The 19,759-nt window shown below is 49.8% G+C and overlaps 1 protein-coding gene across 7 annotated transcripts in view; it reads right to left on the reverse strand.

The window, feature by feature from the left end:
- The window catches only part of TTC28 (tetratricopeptide repeat domain 28), a 585,613-nt gene that overhangs the window by 101,441 nt on the left and 464,413 nt on the right, over positions 1-19,759 (reverse strand). For all 7 annotated transcript variants that reach the window (XM_075898909.2, XM_089775262.1, XM_075898911.2 and 4 more), the window contains one exon: positions 13,004-13,511. In XM_075898909.2, the coding sequence (XP_075755024.2) occupies positions 13,004-13,511 (508 nt within the window). The remainder of the gene's footprint in view (positions 1-13,003; positions 13,512-19,759) is intronic.

The raw sequence follows: 19,759 nt of genomic DNA on the forward strand, positions 1-19,759 counted from the left end.
ACTAGCAAAGCAAGTTATCCATAAATTCTGTCGGTTTCCCTCCCAATAGGAAGCTTCAGGATGCAGCAATTTATCCTGTGAAAGAAATTTATCCTGGGCAGAGAGAAATAAGATTTATACAGTGAGGCCTGGGCTGCTGCTGCCGAGTCTTTGTTTGCATTGTAAGCACAAACAGATTTACAGTTTATCAAACTGCAAGACTCATCTGAGTAGCTAAATGCCATTCAACTCCCTCCAACTATGCCAATGTCCCCCGATCCTGACCTACCACACCCCTTCCTGCTCATATTCTTGGGAATCACTACTGTGCCAGTGCACTTCAGCTCTTCCCTAGCCCCTCCTGTTATTCCTGCTGCTGTTCAGTCCTAACTTGCATTTCCTGCTATGCCAGTCGTAGGACAGCAATCTGGACAACGGTGACATGAAACTAGGAGAGGGCTCACTCATTCCACATGTGTCCTGTGTGGGATTTGAAGCCAAGGAGCTACAGCTCTCCCTCTTTTCACCTCCAAGCTCCAAGTCTCCATCCTCACAGCCAAAGCAATGAGGTGGGGAGACATCTCAGGATCCATGAGAACCTGAGACTTCAGAAAACAGATTTGTATCTGAGCCTCACCTACTTTTAAAGACATTAACTACCTGGCCCTCTTCCACCTGGGAGCTGGGGGGCCTTTACAAATGCCAGCCAACACCTGCACAACCTCACAGAGAGGCAAGCAATGGAGCTGGAAGCATCAGTAAACCTACCAATGCAATGTACCTGCCTCTGTGAGAAGGCAGCTGTGTAACTGCACACAGCCAGGAAAGACAAATCCTCCATCCAGCAGAAAGGGTCAAGTGGGTGCTGTGTGACTACTGAGGTGGAGTTTGATCAGGGCACCATGTTAACCAAGAGTTAATACTGTGGAAGAACAATGATTGTAAATATGCCACCTTGTCCTTTGGAGCTGTAAAGATAGAAAAGAACTAGGGTATCTGCACGGGACAAAGGGACAGTGGGAATAAGTAGAATGCCTGTTGGTTGTAAAGAGGGGACACATATTTCTATGTTCAGTTTGTTAATCACTTGTTTTCCTTTCAGCCAGCTTTTCCATGTGCCTTGGCTCAGCAGAGCTTCTATGAGATTAGTGTGAGCAGCCAAGCCTGTCCCAAAGTGACATAATGCAGCAGGCTCCATGTATGGAAAAACTAAACACATGGCTCACTGAAAACCACAACTGAGAAAACTTTGGTTTCAAAAATAAAGGGACTGGTAAACATTTCCTAACCTGTTCCTGCTGCACAGACAGATTCCTGTGAGGTGCAAGACACGTAATCACTCTCTATCACAGGCAGTATTGCCAGGGACCCCATCCTTCTTCTGCAAGGGAGCACCCATCAGATGGAAAGATGCTTCACATTACAGACGCTCATTCCACGGGGGAGGAGAGGTTGTACTAATGCTCTGGAGAGACATTATCTGAGACACTTTCAATGGGAGTTATGAGTTGGGGTAACCTCAGTCCAGGGTCAAGCAGAGAAGATGGTTGGGTGTTGGCCACAGGAGGGAGAGGGGACAAAAACACTTATTCCTCCAATGCTCTCAGCCATAAAACAATGACATCCTGAAGACCTGTCTGGACATGCAGGGAGGGGAACTTTGCGTCAAGCACTTGCATGGAGGATGCTCACTGGAGAGCAGGGCCTCAACATACGACAGGCCTGGTGGGGAACCTCGTTGGGGTCACAAGTCTTCAGCCAACCTGTGAACGTTGCCACTGGCTCAGACACCCACCAACTCCTGGAGGTGTTCTGATGAAAGTATTTTCAAAAGCCATTGACAAAACTCAAGAGTCACTGGAAGAGGCTTGAAAACATTCCAGGGGGCACAGTTGTGCGTTTATAGTAGCATTCAACACTGGAAACTCAAGAGGAAACAAGCTCATTCCACAGGGAAGAAAAATTCCCACGGACACCTTCTCCAAATCATTGCAAGTTCACACTGACTCACCTGGGCAAAATCCCACCTGTGCCTAGATTTACACATAACATCACAGCCATCAAGGTGGGAGAAGGAAGAAACAATCAATCACCAGGGAACCGCAGCTATTCCACATTTGCCCCAAGGCAGCAAAAAGCAACAAGTTATCTTTTCTGTGGAGCCGAGGTCAGCTGCAGGCTCCTTTGGCAACTCCCACCTGCCCTGACTCTTCTGGGAGAGTGACGTTCACACACACAAGGACTCCTGCATTTTGCTTCAGCTACACCAGACTAACACGGCTACATTTCTATTACAAGGACTCGGGGCAGAGTCCCTAGGAACGGACACTCGAGCATTCAGATGACACAAACAAGACTCTTCTGGTAGTGCTGCACATGCACACTCACCTGCATATTCACCCCACATGCCCAAGATCCCCAAAGCCCCAAGAAATTGATTACACCTACTCACACATGCACCATAAAACCCTGAACATTTACACACCAACAGCCGATACCCACTCATACCCCAGGAGTCCACTCCCCTCACTCCCCCAGTAAGAACATATAGTGCTTCCCAGGCACAAAACACCAACAAACCTAATGTGTGTTCAATACCTGTTTGCTATACTGCATGACACCCAAGGCCATTTCTTATCAGGCACTATACCAACAACATCAAGTTGCTAGACATAAAATTGTCTCAGAAAGAGCAGCCACCAATCAATACCCAGGCAGGAGTGGCTTCTGCAGGGTGTTAATGAATTCATTAGTAAGACTTATGTGGTGTAAAAGCACATTTGTAAATCGCTTCTTCACAAAGCACAAACGCCTCATTAATCCTCAGGGCACCTGGCTTGGAAATAACATAATCCAGCACCAACATTTCCAGGAGCAGAGCAAGATCCACAAGAAAGGCCCATCATTGTCTCTGTTCGGTTTTCTATGGCCAGCAGGTTAGCAGCACTGGCCGGCTTGGCTGGAGACATCTGAGAGGAAGGTAAAAGGAAGGGCAGGCAGAGGGAAGAGTGCTGTGGAATGCAATTGCACTCAGAGGAACTGGGAATCACATAAGAACTGCAGCCTTGTTTACCTCACAGGGATGAATCCATTCCAAGAGACTGGACTCCATGACACAGTGCCACAGGGCTTTTAGGCTTCAGCTGTGCACACGCCCTGTCAAACTTCTCAAGGTCCCTTCCAGTTCTAGTATTCAGTGTTCAAAATGATAGGGGTTGTCACAGCTAAGCAATGGGTATAAGCATGTAGTGAGCTGTGCATGGCTGAAAGGGGTACAGCAGGCCCCTGCTGCCTGACTATTGGGCTTCTGGAGTCAAGCCACCATCATCAGGAAGAAACTTACTCAGCTCCTGCAGATGGCTGAGACAGCCATTGGGCCTCTGAAGAGTAGCCAGAACTGGATAGCTGCAATCAGTTCCTCTCTCCCGTTTGCAATGTTCCTATTTCACGTACCACCATGTGAACCATGTAATTTGCTCAGCTTCCTGGCCATCAGCACCCGCTCTACTGATGCAGGAAACTGAAATTCCCCTGTGTGTATGGAGTGAGACATCACAGAGAGTTTATCTGTACATGAAAAGCTGACAAATATAAATAATGTGAGATTAGGAGAGAGCAGGTTGTTTTGCAAATACCTTTTCAGTCTGACATGTTTGAAGTTGCATGAATGAGATAAAGGGCATCAAAGAATTTAAAAATAATTAATGCACAATGCCTGCTCAGCCCTCTCCCCCAACTCCTTCCCTGGTCTGATGCAACTACAAGCTCCCCTCAATAACCACCTTGGAAAGAGAGAGTGAGCACATGGGTCTGTACACACAAGCATGTGCATGGAACACTTGGTCATTTGGGGCCTTGCGGAATGAGCAGCCTTCCCTTCCTTTACCTTCCATATCCTCAAAGCCCAGGTCACCTGCCATATGTAAAATATCCCAGCTGCAGAACCAACCTCTGAGAAACTGAACTGGACTCCAGCAGGCTGGCCTGTAACCTAACATCTCATCCATCCACAGAGCACTGAGATGAAAAACTGGACTTAGAACAGACTTACACAGCAGGGTAACTAAGAACCAGCTCCCATCCAGCCACACCATAAGCAGTGCTGAGAACCAGCAGGTGTTTGGAAAATCACAGGTCCAACTTTAGGCATTGTAGGAGGCTATGGGGGCAGTTGTGTTCAGTGGGATCTGGAAACAGGAGGCTGGAACTGGTGATCTGGTGAGGGGGATCTAAGGTGTGGGGGACTGGCATGGGGGGTGTTGGGATACAGGGGACTCTAGGGTCAGTGGCTGGTGCTGGGGGGGAGGCTCTAAGGGTTAGGGTGAGTACTGGGGGGACTCGGGAGGCCGGGGCCTTTTGCAGACTGGTAACATTTTATGTGAATACTTGCATATTCTCTGTTTACACAATGAATATGCAAATATGCAAATGAATCATAGAACCATACAGCTGGAAGAGACCTCAGGAGGTCATCAAGTCCAGCCCCCTGCTCTAGGCAGGACCAATCCCAACTCAATCAACCCGGCCAGGGCTTTGTCAAGCCGAGACTTAAACACCTCTAGGGATGGAGACTCTACTGCTTCCCTAGGTAACCCATTCCAGTGCTTCACTACCCTCCTAGTGAAATAGTTTTTCCTAATATCCAACCTGAACCTCTCCCACCACAACTTGAGACCATCGCTCCTTGTTCTGCCGTCCATCACTACTGAGAACAGCCTCTCTCCATCCTCTTTGGAACCTCCCTTCAGGAAGTTGAAGGCTGCTATCAAATCCCCCCTCACTCTTCTCTTCTGCAGACTAAACAGACCCAACTCCCTCAGCCTCTCCTCATAAGTCTCATGCTCCAGCCCCCTAATCATTTTGGTTGCCCTCCGCTGGACCCTCTCCAATGAGTCCACATCCTTTCTATAGTGGGGGGCCCAGAACTGGACACAATACTCCAGATGTGGCCTCACCAGAGCCAAATTAAAGGGGAATAATCACATCTCTGGATCGGCTGGCAATGCTCCTCTTAAAGCAACCTAATATGCCATTAGCCTTCTTGGCTACAAGGGCACACTGTTGACTCATATCCAGCTTCTCATCAGGTATGTCTACACTACCCCCCTAGTTCGAACTAGGGGGGGTAATGTAGTCATATGGAGTTGCAAATGAAGCCCGGGATTTGAATTTCCCGGGCTTCATTTGTATAAAGCCGGCCGGCGCCATTTTAAAATTCCGGCTAGTTCAGACCCCGTGCCGCGCGGCTACACGCGGCATGGACTATCTAGTTCGGATTAGGAAGCCTAATCCGAACTAGCTAGTCCGTGCCGCGTGTAGCTGCGCGGCACGGGGTCCGAACTAGCCGGCATTTAAAAATGACACCGGCCGGCTTTATGCAAATGAAGCCCGGGAAATTCAAATCCCGGGCTTCATTTGCAACTCCGTATGACTACATTACGCCCCCTAGTTCAAACTAGGGGGGTAGTGTAGACATACCCATCCACTGTAACCCCCACGTCCTTTTCTGCAGAACTACTACGTAAGTGGTTGGTCCCCAGCTTGTAACTATGCTTGGGATTCTTCCGTCCCAAGGGCAGGACTCTGCACTTGTCCTTGTTGAACCTCATCAGATTTCTTGTGGCCCAATCCTCCAATTTGTCTAAGTCACTCTGGACCCTATCTCTGCCCTCAAGCGTATCTACCTCTCCCCCTAGCTTAGTGTCATCCGCAAACTTGCTGAGGGTGCAATCCATCCCTTCATCCAGCACTGCGGTGGCCACAGCTAGACCACAGTGTCCAGCTCTGGGGGCCACACTTCAGAAAAGATGCGGACAAATTGGAGAGACTCAAGAGGAGAGCAACAGAAGTGAACCTGCCTAGGGAAGAACGCTTACAAAAACTGGACATTTAGTCTTCAGAAGAGAAGACTAACAGGGGTACCTGGTAAGAGTCTTCAAATATATTGAGGGCTGTTATAAAGAGGACCGAGATCAATTGTTTTCCATACCCACTGACAGTCAGACTAGCAATAATGGGCAGTAAGGGAGGTTTACGGCAAACATTCTAACTAAAAGGAGAATTAAGTTCTGGGAAACGGCTCCTAGGGGAGGGTGTAGAAGCCCCTGCACTGCTGGTTTTTAGGAAGAAGCTGGACAAAAACCTGTCAGGGCTGGTCTAGGTTCACTTGGTCCTAGCTCAGTATGGAGGGGGATGGACTAAGACGACCTCCTGAGATCCCAACCAGCCCTACCTTTCTATTATTCTGATCTTTTTGATGCATTTCCAGACCCTTATTATTACACTAAATGCATGTTATGTATGCAAACATATGTAGTTCTATTTTTAGTTGCAGTATGTTACACATTTGCACTGTAACCAAACTGAAATTATTCTACTGTTGAGTGTTGAAATGGAGTATCAGGAAGGTCAAAAGAGTGATAAAAATAGCAGTTTAAACCAGTGGTCCTCACTGAGACATCAGAACAAAAATGCGGAGCCTGGTGGCACCCTTAAAGACTAACACACTTAGAGCACAGGCTCTCGTGGGCTGCAGCGCGCTTTGCCAGATACATGAAGCAGGCAGTGTCAAACACAGGAAACTGTTCTTTAGATATTTTGGTGCTTAAAAAGAGCCTAAGAAATCTTCTTAAGGAGAGCCTTATTGGGACGGCTGTTTTCATGCCTGCAAATCTCAAAAATGGTTACATCGATTTTTTAATTGCTTTTAAAAAAATCACAAGGGCTGAGGATAAACTTGAGACATTTTGCCCAAGTCTTTTTTTTTTTTTTAATTTTTGAAAAAGGTTGCAAGATATTTGAACACATTAGGGTCTACAACTGAAGTGTCTCTTCAAGTACAACTTCACTGCCAGATCACTGTAGTTACTTACAATGCATCTTTGCCTTTATGATTAAATAGGACGGCGTTTCTCAAATTATGTGCTGTGGCCCATTACCGGGCCACGGGAAAAAAATACCGGGCCTCAGTGTGGCTGCCGGGAGGGAAGCAGAGTAGGGCGGGCTGGGAGAAGGTGGGGGGGGAGGGGAGAACCGGTCGCCGGGAAGCAGGGCTGGGGGCAGCGGGGCTGTCCCGCGGAGATCCGGGCAGGCGGACAGCGGAAGCAGGGTTGGGGGTAGCGGGGCTGTCCTGCGGAGATCCGGGCAGGCGGACAGCGGAAGCAGGGTTGGGGGCAGCGGGGCTGTCCTGCGGAGATCCGGGCAGGCGGACAGCGGAAGCAGGGTTGGGGGCAGCGGGGCTGTCCCGCGGAGATCCGGGCAGGCGGACAGCGGAAGCAGGGTTGGGGGTAGCGGGGCTGTCCCGCGGAGATCCGGGCAGGCGGACAGCGGAAGCAGGGTTGGGGGCAGCGGGGCTGTCCCGCGGAGATCCGGGCAGGTGGGCGGGCAGCTGGCGAAAGCATGGCTGGGGGCAGTGGGGCTGTCCCGCGGAGATCGGGGAGCGCAGGTGGTGGAACTAGGGCTGGCCAGGAGCCAGGGGGGCTGGCCAGGGGAGATCAGGAGGAGAAGGACGGGAGAACCAGCTGCCGAAAGCAGGGCCGGACGGGGGCGGCAGGGCTGGACTGGGGAGATCGGGAAGAGTGGGGGGGGGAGCGGGACTGACCTGGGCACATGCAGACCCTGCAGATGAGTGAGTCTGGGCAGGGATTCCATTTTGCCCCTCCCCCGCCCCCACATACCCTTCCTCGAGTAGTTGTGAACTGCCCGGCAGGTAGACACTCTCAGGCAGCGTGAGCACATCTACCAGCCAGGCAGCTCACAGCTAAGGACTGATACATCTAATTATAATAAAACTTACCTAATTAGAAAATACCAGGCATTTTATATGTCTGGTAATTTTTCAATTTCTTTCCCGGACAAAACCCTCAAATACCAGACTGTCTGGTACAAAACTGGACACCTGGCAACCCTACCCTTCCTTGCACCCTCCCTCTTAGCCAGATACTCTACCCCCAATCTGCTCCTGCTCCCGCCTTCTGGAGTGCTCATGCGGCACTGGGTCCCCCAATCCCTGGCCCAGGCTGGGCAGAGGATGCAGCCGGGTGAAACACTGAAATTTTATTCATTTTTCATTCTTTTTTTATATGTGTTTATATTTTTGGGCTGCAAAAAATAGTACTAAAAAAAAAGTTCCAACTGAAGTAAAAAGTTTGGGAAACCCTGGTCTAGCCAGCTTTCTATCCATCTTACAGTACATTTATCCAATCCATATTCCCTTAACTCGCTGGCAAGAATATTGAGGGTGACGGTATCAAAAGCTTTGCTAACACTGGCACTAGGGGCTTTGGGAGGACCAGAAACAACTTATTTGAATATTCATCATTTGCTTAATGAATCTGCAAATGTGCAAATGAATGTTACCGGTCCTCCAAAAGCTCGTGAATGGATTTACTGGTCCCCATGGAAAACACCCTGGAAGCTCCTTACCCTGAAACTGCACTGTCTGGGGGTATATCTATACTGTGGAGTTATTTTGGGATACCGGAAGTGTACCGAAATAACTATTGTGCATCTTTTGAAGCGGCCCATTATTCTGAAACAGATTTCGAAATAACTGGCAGCTTATTCTAACGTCATGGTAACCCCCATTCCACAAGGGCTTAGGGGCATTTTGAAATAGCAAGTTATTTCAGAATTACAAAATAAACTATTTTGAAATACTGTACTCTTGAAATAAGCTATGCAATTTGCATAGTGCCAACTGCGTAGCTTATTTCAAAGTAAGGGTGCTGTGTAGATGAACCCTGAACTATAATACATGCTGTACATGCCTATGGGCAAAGTTAACTCCCTTCAGCAGGGTCATGCCTGTTGCATCTGCCTGGGTCACGGGTGGTAGACAGGGCATCTCCCATATGTAATACACCGCATGTAAAATGTTCTATTGCTAAGCACACTCGATGAGTCTACATTGGGATTTTAAACGATTCTCTTTCAAAATGAGCTAAATCCTCCCACTCTATGAAAATAAAGCAGAGCCCTCCGGGCCCAGCTCCGAGAGTGAAGGATACATTCCTCTCTCTGCTTTTGCATTGCAAGACATGCAGCATATAAGGGAAGCAGATGCAGAGGGAAATAGAAGCTTAGCATCCAAACGCAATTACTGGAGACTGTAAACAGTCCTTTGTCATATTATAAAGTGCCTTTTCTGCATGGCACTCAGCAGAGTTAAGAGTTGCAGAGGCTGAAAGCCAGCTCTCTAGATGGGGCCTTGGAATCTGAAAACACCATCTGCTTTGCAAAGGTTGACAGTCAGAGTCCTGGTTAAACTCCACATCTCCTTGTTATGAAGGGCTTGATAACTTGGGATTTGCCCTCAGTCCATTACTTTCTGCTTACTGACTCACAGAACACTCTCTGCCTCCCTGCAGAGCACTCGGCAGCTGGGCTATGTTACATGCTGTCGCTGTCTCACTCGGCATTAGATAGTACAGGGGAGGGCCTTCCGTCTCAATCACTGAAATGCAAACACAAATTTCTGTTATTTCAGCAAAGAGGCCAATGCTGACATTCTGGCTCAGAAACACACATCCAGATGCATTTTTGGCTGGCAGTGTGGTTATTCTGATGAGGTTTTGTTTTACATGTGGCTTAGATGAAAGACAATTAAGACTTAACATCTAATTGGTATTGGATGCATTTTAAATAGCATCAATGGACTTTCTCAACAAGAGCTGCACATTTTGTTTTCTCAAAGTAACTTAACTCCGACAAAGAGAAGGGCAGAAAGGTACAGCTAAAGTATCAGCTGATAGGCGAGATACTACATTTAGAAGCTAAGAAGGCTATTTCAAAGTCAAGCAGGGAGTGGCTGAGTCAGCACTACCGATTAAGTTACATTTAGGCTTAAATCCAATTCAAGAAAAACATTTCTCCTACACTGAAACCCTCACAGCTCCACAGAAGAATTTCTGGAATCATGTGATGAAAGTATTGCTAAATACAAAGCTGCTGTAAGATTAACAAATACAATGGCACAGAGAAGAACTTTCTAATCCCAATTTGCCTCACTGGTTTTCCAGCTGGCAAAATGGTGAGAGCATTAAGAACTTGAGTGAGTTTGTGTGAGGTCTATAGAAGAGAAAGCAAAGGCACATGAACATGCCAGTGATGCACAGGTTCTGTCCGGCTCCAGCCTAAGCAGGCACAGTGAAAAATTTTGCTTGCAGAGTCTGTTAACACTGTCTCTGGCGTATTTCTGTGCTAAGAGGGTTATTCCATTGACCTGGCAAACAGAGCATCGGAATGTATGTAAGGCTCAGGCAAGTAAGAAGAAATACTGTTCAGTTTCAGACTTGAGGTCTCCTCTCCAAGCTTATAGGGAACTTGCTCTACCCCACTGCATGTGTCACACAGGAAGAGAGGGCAGAGGCCAGAAAACACAAAGCTCTCAGAACCCATTGCAGGGAATTGCAAGGCTGAGGAAACCAATTTTAGCTTCTGCTTCCCCACACTACACGTCTGGCAATAGAAACCGAACATGCAGAGAGACACGTGCCCCACAGAGGAGCACTGCTTTGCAGAGGAGAACAGCAGCCATTCCTCATGCTGAAAGTTCAACCCTGTTTGTACGAACTCACTCTCTCTCCCCTCTGCACTGTTCAGAGGCCATTCTGTGGAGTCCTGGGGCAAGAACTCCCATGTGGCTGTGCCCTTTCGCTGAAGGCCCTTCAGTAGAGGATCCCCCTTTTCTTCCAGCCAGGTCTCCCTAGGAGCTGTCAGTAGCTCATTACTGAAGCACGCTGAGTTGAACCCCATGTACAGCTACCCGGCACTATCCTGGAGAGGCACTGGGGTGTGGTGGGCCAAAGCTTAGGGTTCCTGAAGTATAACTAGTGGGGTGGTGCCGCTGCACCAAGGCTGGCTTCTTTGTACAATGTGGCTGGAGTTAGTGCAAAGCTCAGCTAGACGGAGAGACTCAGCAATGGCATCTCCCCTTCCCATCTTCACAGGTCGTTTCCTGCTCCCTTAATTCCCATCCCATGTTCCCTATGCCCCAGGAAGGGGATCACACTACCAGGGTTCCTAATGGAGACTCCCCTGCTATCAAATGAACACAGTGATACTCAACTCATACCCAAACACCATCTTCCTGCACTCATGCATGGACCAGGCTACACAGGGCAAAGCTTGCCACAGGAAGCACCTTCCCTTTAATTCTATGCCTGGCAATGAGCAATGATCACAGGGGAGAGACCCGAGATTCATGCCCAGGTCGCACACCTTAAACCCCAGCCCTGGGCATGTGCTCCACCCCACCTTCTGGTCCAGCTGAGCCCAGAACATGCCTCTCCTGCCCTGTTGTCTGCCAGCAGAGGCCAGAGAGCGGTTCTCATGCCCCCACAATGGATGAGTCTCCCAGCATCTGCCACAGACATGGGGAATGTAATTAGCTCTTTGCTAAGTGTGTTTGCATTGATATTTTTCTAAATCCCTTATACAAACATCTCTTATACAAGGGCACTTCAGACTCAAAACATGGTCCTGTCCAGCCCTGCTGGCCATCAGCTCCCTGGCATACCAACAAAGCATTACCACATTCAGCACTGGCTCTTGCTAGGGAAACAACACAGGAGGTTCTTGCATCATAAACCCAGTTAGTCTCCCCCACTTGCTACAGTTTGAGGATAGAAAAAGGAAACTCGGTGCACTAATTAGAAAACTTGAGCTGCTGTGTTTTCTCCAGTTCACCTTATCTTCTTCATTCAGCTCTTGAAGACTCAGCTATTAAAGGAAATTAAGTAATTCATCAAGCCCATTTCAATTATTTGCCATGGATAACATCAGAGTGCAATTAGCATCTACAAATGAACCAAGTACCAGCTGCCAGCCGGAAGCAGAAGTTAATTTCCAGTGCAGGGCTGCCTGCTAGAACATGCACTTCCAGGGCGAATGGGGGGGAGGAGGGAAGTAACCAGATATTTCATCATCTCAATAGCCCCTCCCTGCCACACCCATCCACAGCCACACCTGCTCTGCAGCAGAGATTCCCAGCCAGGAGACCTCCTGGAGCAGGAAAGTAAGTCACAGCAAGAACCACCTGAGCTCTCTGAATTCCCAGGCAAAGAGAGAAATGAAACTGGGGAATTCCTTCTAAATCCCCTGTCTAAGGTAACTGTAGAACTCCCCACAGGCAGAGACACTGTCCCAAGCCGGCTGGGCTCTGCGCTTGCTTTGAAATCAGCTCTGCCAGAGTTTGGCCAGTGCCCCCTTAGGGATAGCCAGAAGAACAGGCAGCATTGCATTGGGTAAGATGAATAAGCAGAGCCACCTTTCGGTTGGCAACCCTCTCACTCCCCCCCCCCACACACACACACACTTAAGGGCTCAGCTGGGCCTGATGTTCTGCAGGGGTCCCAAACCCTTGACAAGATGGCAACCATGATGTCCTAATCCCCAGTGGCCCTGATCATGCTGCCACAGCTGCTTTGCACATAAACCCTTCTCTTGGCTCAGAATTGCCAACCCCCAACTTACTTTCCTGCCTTTCAACTCCCTGCCAGGAGCACCAACAGCCTCATGGCAAGATGTGGGGATGGGCCCTTGGATGGAAGGGATAGGGCCTGGGGGACTCAGTCCTCAGTGCTGCTGGAAGTGCACAACATTGGCTGCCAGGCAGCCCTCAGCACTACCAGGAGCACAGTGACCCCGCACAGCACTGCCCAGAGCCTCCCCGGTTGGCAGGCCTGCTCTGCAGTCATCTCCTGCTTCACGCTCTGCCACTTGCGCACATTCAAGGGCTGGCCCAGGGGCACGCTTTGAACCTGCACAGTGCCGACTCCCGGCAGGGGTGTTGGAACAATGTGTACAGTGAGGGTATTAGGAGCCATTGCACCACACTAAGCCTGCATAGAATGGAAACCACTGCCAGCCAGGGGGTGCTACAGCACCCCTGGACCCTGGGCAAAGGACTGAGATGGGTCAAGAAGCCAGGGAGCTGAGAAGGTGGCTCAAAGCACAGCTCCCTGCAGTAAGTCACAGTTAAGCATTGTTATGCTATTCCACACACATCCTGCAGGGCACTTACCTAGATTGGAGGAGGCTCTGCCCTCAGCAGCTCGGTCCTGCAGGCTCTCAGCTATGCCCAGCTGTTCTTCATGGTACTGTTTGGCCCTCTCCAAGTCTTGCATACATCTGGCAGCATGGCCCAGGCCAGCATAGGCCCGCATCTCAATGGCCTTCTCAGCCAACTCCTGGGCCAGCTCCAGCACGTAATTGTGGTAGGACATGGCCTTGTCGAAGTTCCTCCGGTAGTGGTGGGCACTGCCCAGGTTGCTATAGGCTCGCGCCTCCTCCCGCTTGTTCCCCAGCTCCTTGGCAATCTTCAGGTGCTGCTCGTGGCACTGCACAGCATTCTCAAAGTCCCCCATGGCGATGTACACTGCCCCCATGTTGCCCAGCTCGCGGGCCTCCGAGAGCTCTTCTTTGGACTGTTTCGCAAGGAGCACACACTGCTTGTGACTGGCCAGGGCATTGGGGTAGTCGCCAATGGCTGTGTACACATGGCCCAGGCTGCTCAGGGCGGAGGACGCTGCCTGTGAGACGAGAAAGAGAGAAGGTGAGGGCGAGAGCCTGTGGAAAGAGCCAGGTCAAAGAGAGACACAACATTCACCAGTAATCATGAACAAACTTCAGCTCTGCTTCCTGATGATCCAGTGGAAACCTGGCTACATGCACCTGTGATACGATGCTCAGGAGAAAAAGCTGCAGCTGCCAACGGGAGGGGTAAATGTGCCATTTGTGATTTTCCAGCAGCTGGGGCATTTCTTGGAGGGCAGCCTGTGGCAGTGAGAGGCTGCAGGGAGAACTGGACTGGGACTCTGACTGAAGGACGGTTTCTTCCCATCCCTGGAGAGACGCAGCAGGGAAACCCCTGGTGCAGGAAAGGCCGGGCACTCTGCCATGACACAGAATGCAGAATCTGCAGGGACTTGGCAATCTCACGAGCTGCGAGGTGCCTCAGGCTACGTCTCTACACAGCAATGCTTTCTCGGGATACTGGAGTACCCCAAAATAGCTATCCTGTGTCTCCACAGCAAGCCAGTTATTTGGGGCTTGTTATTCCAACGTCCTCTTAAACCGTGTTCCACCAGGAGTAAGGGACATTTCGGAATAGCGCTTTATTTCAAAATTAAAACGATGTAATAAGCTATTTTGAAATAGCATTGAAATAAGATACACTATTTGCAAGCTCAAATTGCATCTCTTATTTCAAGTTATGGTGCCGTGTAGACACACTCTCCCTGCAAGCAGCTGCGTCTCAGCCTGTCTCTCACTCCTCTTGCACCCCTTACTGCCATTCCCGTTATCACAGCAAAGACCTGTCTACAGACAGAGCCTAATGGCATTTCTGTGCCAAATGCCAACTGCGTGTGGAGTCACGGCCCGTGCAGTGAGCTCTCTTCCAGCAGCAGTGCTCCCAGGCTCTGACTAAGAAGCCCAAGAGAACCTGCAGCAGGAGCAGCTCAGAGCAACCATGTCCACACTGCAGTGCTTCCCATTCCCTCTGCACACTGAGCCAGTGAGGATTCCTGGGCAGGACTTCCAGCGGTTGCTTCCTACCTTAGACAGCCCAGGAAATGTCTGCTGGAGGAAGGCTGAACCATGTGCAGGGAGCGATCTGACAGGAATAAGGTGCCTCTGCTGCCTACCTGCACAGTGCGGCCAGCACGCTCAGTCTCACCAAACAGCCGAGACGCCACTCTCCTGGCTGCACCCAGGTCACCTGCAGCTATGGCATGTGCTCATGGATGCCCATTGGTACCAAACAGAGTTAGCAGCACAGATTAGCCCAAATGCAAGAGCAGGGTTTTCCCATGCACCAGGTGCAAGAGAGAGACCTGTTCCAGAATGTGTGGATGCCAGGGAAAGCCAGGAGCCTGCTACAGCAGGAGGTGAGCTCAAAACTGCTGCTCTGGTTCCTTCCCCAGGTCAAGTGGAGCAGCACTGCCTGCCAAACCCTTTGGCCGCACACAATGGAGCTCGCTCTGGGGCATTAGTTATATGCTGGCATCCAGAACCAATCCTGCCTTTCTGTCCCTCTTCCTTCTTTTCAGCTGGTGCACCTCCCTTTCCCAGACTGTCTGTAATTGGGTTGTAGTTGGATTGTCTGCAGTTGGGTTTTTTCTATCCTATCCATGAGATCACCTTCTGCAGTTGGCAACCCTGGGGCCTACCAGCCCCTCCCCACAGAAGACGTCTCCCCCAGCAGATACAGACCTTTGCAAAGGCAGTTCCCTCCCACCTGGGTCCCACTTGTCCTTGATATGCTGAGACCTTCCTGATTGTTCTCTCCAGCTCAGGACCCCTACCTCCAGCCTGGACACAGCTGCCAGGTGCAAGGGTTCACATTCAGTCTCTGTTTCTCAGCAGGCAATGAATCCCTTCCTGAGCAGCCCCTCATGTGCACCCAGCCATGAACCGTCTGCAGATCAGAAGGTTTCCTCTCCCACAGGAAAGCTGGGTCAAGTCCCCTCACGGGAGCTGCACAAGATCATTACTAGCAGCTACAGTCTGGCTACAGCAATTGGGCTTTCGCCAGCTGAGGCCAGAGGAGCCTCCCTAATGATTCTTTTCATGAAGATGATATCACAGGTGGAAGAATAGTGCAGTGCCAGGAAGATCTATGGGCCAGAGTGAAGGGCAAATAGCACAGAGGGGAAATGACTTCCACGCTCAGCAACATTAATGCGCTAATGTTTCCAAAGCGAGGGTTTGTCAATGTGTGGGCAAATTAACAGGTTAAAAAGGAAACCAGTTTTTTCTGATACAAGAAGCTGAGGCAACCAATAAGCGATTATACACAATTGATAGGTCACATGATATGAAAATTGGCCAAAAGCACTACCTTGGTCATCTCCATGAATAGCAAAGCTACATTTGCTTTCCTTGAGGGCTCCTTGCAGGCAGTTTAATTGTACCATAACAACCTACACAATGTGCGATGACTTCCTTTGTTTCACCTGGTGCTATTGATGAGCCTCAAGCAGCATCATCAGGCAGCAAGTAACTGATGCCAGCAGAGGTGCAGCTGGTGTTAAAAACACCCTGATTTCCCTGGGGAGGGTGATACACACTCCTGAGATAGGAGGCCAGATGCTGAAAACCTTTGGACTTCCCTAGGGGTCTCGGAAATGCTCCTGCTGAAGCCTTGAGCCTGGTGCGCTAGTCAAGGAGAAGAGGGCAGTCTGGAATGCTGGCAGTCCTACACTAGGGGCTCTGTGAGTCAGCTGTGGTACTGATGCTGCCAATCCAGGGGTTAATGTTGTAAGGGAGGGAAAATTAAGCTTCTTTTGCTGCTGCAACTTACCCCAGCTAGCAGCAATTCCCCAAACTTGCCCTTACTTGCACCTCTGAGCCCATGTGAGTGAGGCAACTGAATGAACTGGCCTGGGCTGAAAGTTACATGGTGCTCCAATCCATCCACTCCCGCCAATGTGCACAAGAACACACCCAAGAAACATGCTTTGGCAGGGGGCTTGGGACCTGACTGCGCTCCCTTAAGAGGGTACTGTGCAGCAGGGAAGAGAGAGAGACTGTTTCTGTTGGGAAGAGAAGGCCAGCCAGCTGCACAATGGCCCAGGCAGAATTGCTGGGCGCACCTCAGTGATGGGTGGAAAAGGAGGACTTCTCTTCACATATAGAGGCACCTGTCCTATGCGGAGAAGGAGTGCTGGTTAAAAGGCATTTACAATATTGGCTCAAAAAAACCAATTTGCTAGCATCTTGTCTAACTAATGCAGAAGGCAGCTCAATCACTGGGGGCAAATGGTGTTGGTTGTTGGGCACCCCACAGAACATTCCTGCACTAGCTTCTGGCCCCATCTCTAACTCCTGCAACTCTTCCCAAGTCTGGAAAGTTTTAGGCAGTTACCGAGAGTTTGCCCTCCAAGTAGCTGAACAAAAGATGAAAGGCCCCAGCAGAATCCTAACAGATTGGATTTGTCGGGAATGGAAGCCCCGCAGCGCAGTGCCTCGTTACCCTGGAAAAGGGGTGGGGTGGAGGCTGCAGACATGAAGCTGGCCTCCCAGACACTCTCACTGACAGGCTGGCGGGGTGCCATGGACGGGGCTCTCCATCCCACCGGGGCCAGTTTTTTTCCATACGTTTAGTAGCAGCCACAAGCAGCGTTGGGAGGAGGCCCATTCCATTCCACTTAGTTTCACACCAGCTTGAAAGAGGTTTGGCTCTCTGGGAAGAGCTCTCCAGCAATGTAATGAAGTGAGTATTTGGCAAACACTAACAAGGAACTGCAGTTACCCGAGGGTGGGTCTGATAAAGCCTGTTCTGAGGCTGCTTCACAATTAAGAGGCAGAAATCAGAATTTTCTGCCTTATGACATTCCATTAAAGTGAAAATTACTCAGTCGTGTATCTACATTCCCAGCCCAATTGTACCATGTATGAACTTAGAAACCTTGCATAGCTTCCATCCAAAGCAGTGTAAGGCCCAACACAGGCTGTGACTCAGTGAAACACACCAGGGCTCCCACCTGATGGTGGCTAGTGAAGTATCCCTACTGACCATGGGATGCTGGTAGCCTGGTTGGGACATAGTAAAGCCCAGTGCAGAACAACTCCTCAGCCTCATTTAATCCCAGGAGCTAAGCACCTCTCTCCCTTACACACTGGGCAGCCAAAGCAGCACACTGTGATGTAGCCAGAATGCAGTGCTACTTGGGGAAATGCAACCGTGGTGGAGCAATGAGGCCTGGACCTGTTGTGGATGTCTGTTTGCACGTTAGCCAGCAGGAAGAGCCATGGACAGGTAGTCTCGAGCACAGCTAGGAACAGACTCAGCTGCGTCCAAAGTGCAGGAGCTGGGGAGAGGAGGCATGACAGGAAAGCAATGGAACTCAGCACTGCTGCACAACTCCAGAGACCCTCCCCCACAATGTTTCCTGGAAGCTGAGCATGTGGGCAGCCACCCAGGCAAGACTGAAGTGCTGCCCAGCTGATTAGCACAGCGCCCACAACTGGCAGCATGTGTTGCTACTGGTGGTGCACATCTGCACATGCCTTGGTGCACAGAACAACTTTACTCCACACGGGGATGGAAAAAAGTAGAAGGAACACACACCGAGAAGCAGCATTTAGGAATCTCCAGATCATTTACCTCAGAGAGAGATCTGGCTATTAAATTCCCAGGGCTAATGCTCATTTAGGGTTCGTCTATTCTGCCTCTTTATTGTGTTGTAACTTTCTCACTCGGAGTGTGAAAAAGCACCTGCTACCCCCCGAGCACAGCAAGTTACAGCGCTGTAAAGTGCCTATGTAACCAGACTCCCAGCACTGCTCACTATTCCCTTTGGGGAAGTGGTTTGCCACGGCTGGTGCCATAACTGCTCTGCTGTGTTATGCTTGGCAGTGTAGACAAAGCCTGAGTCCAACATCAGCCCCAGACACCTAGTCTAAGGACTACAGTTTGGCCAAGGCAGTTGGTGCATGGCAAAAGGGGCATGACTTGCACCACTGAATGCCCAGGGTTTAACTCTTCTGAGAATGGAAGGGAAGAGCAGAGGAGCAGGCAGGAGAACTCTCTGGAGGACTGGGAAGGGAAAGGGTGGATTATGATCCTGTAATCTATCCACCTAACTCAGGCGACTCGCTCATGCCCAATGTGGAAGGGCAACCCCGTTGCTCTCCTTTCAGTGCTCACACAGGGATACTCCCCGCAGATTGTTCTGTTACATGGAGTGATGTCTGATCATGTGCCCTGTGTAGCCGCAGTGGCAGATTTTACTGTCATTTTCATGGCTGCATAAGGAGAGCCCAGGGTTATGGCTTCTCCTGGGCTGGTTCCCTGCAGCATCTCTCCTGCAGTAAGCGAATTCTCAGTGCTCTCTCTGTACTCATGGGGGTCATTAGAAAGAAGATTGAGGGGCCTGATGTTAAACCAGTGTTTGGGAACAATTTGGTGATTAAATCTGCTGGGGAACACCAGGGACATGCTGCCAGGGGCTGGTAATAGGACGGGGGAAGATATATTCATTGTATACTTAATAAAACCCTCTCTGTAATAATGTCCTCTGGGAACTCTAAGTGGCTTGTGCATAGCGCTAACAGAGGAAGGGAATTCCAACTACATTTGAAGGAGTCTCACAACATCAAGAGTGGTGCATCAAGGCAGACTCCCCAAGTGTCAGACCCACATTCAGGAGTGGCTCTACTTGGCATTGGGGGGATGGGAGACTATGGCCTGCTACTACTGGGGTTTTGCTTCATGAGACATGACAAAAATTAGTAATTTATAAAGCTGACAAAGACAGATCTTACAGTGGAGGCTGTTTGCACCTTTAATCATGCAATTTATGTATCCCTTTCATAGAAAGCAGACTCCAGACACCAAGCTGAGGCACGGAAGGGAGGGCTAAGGAAGAAAATCATTTCTAACTCTTCTGGTTTTCCTGAGAACAAAAAAGCCAGATTAGCTTTTCTAGCTGAGTAAAGTAAAGAGCCTGATGCTAAACAGATGTATAATGGAGAAGCACAACTTCATGAGGACTTGATCATAGGGGACACCGGGGGCTGGGCTATTGCATCCAAGCCAGAAGGAGGCCATGTCATTGCGACTCTGGTAAGAAGCTATCTGAGTGTTGTGACAGCCAAGAGCCTGTGAACATTAGGTCAGGGGTGATTGTCAGAAGGCTCCTCCCAGCCCTGGTGCAGAAGCACTCACCAAAGACAATGTCGGGCTAGCAGAAACATGGTACCCAGCTGCACAGACAGAAGAACTGGAAACAGATCAGACATACCAGGATGTTGAATCCCCAAGGGGCAGTGC

This window comes from Pelodiscus sinensis, chromosome Z (assembly GCF_052426305.1).
Source record: "Pelodiscus sinensis isolate ZL-2025 chromosome Z, ASM5242630v1, whole genome shotgun sequence".
Classification (NCBI taxonomy): Eukaryota; Metazoa; Chordata; order Testudines; family Trionychidae; genus Pelodiscus; species Pelodiscus sinensis.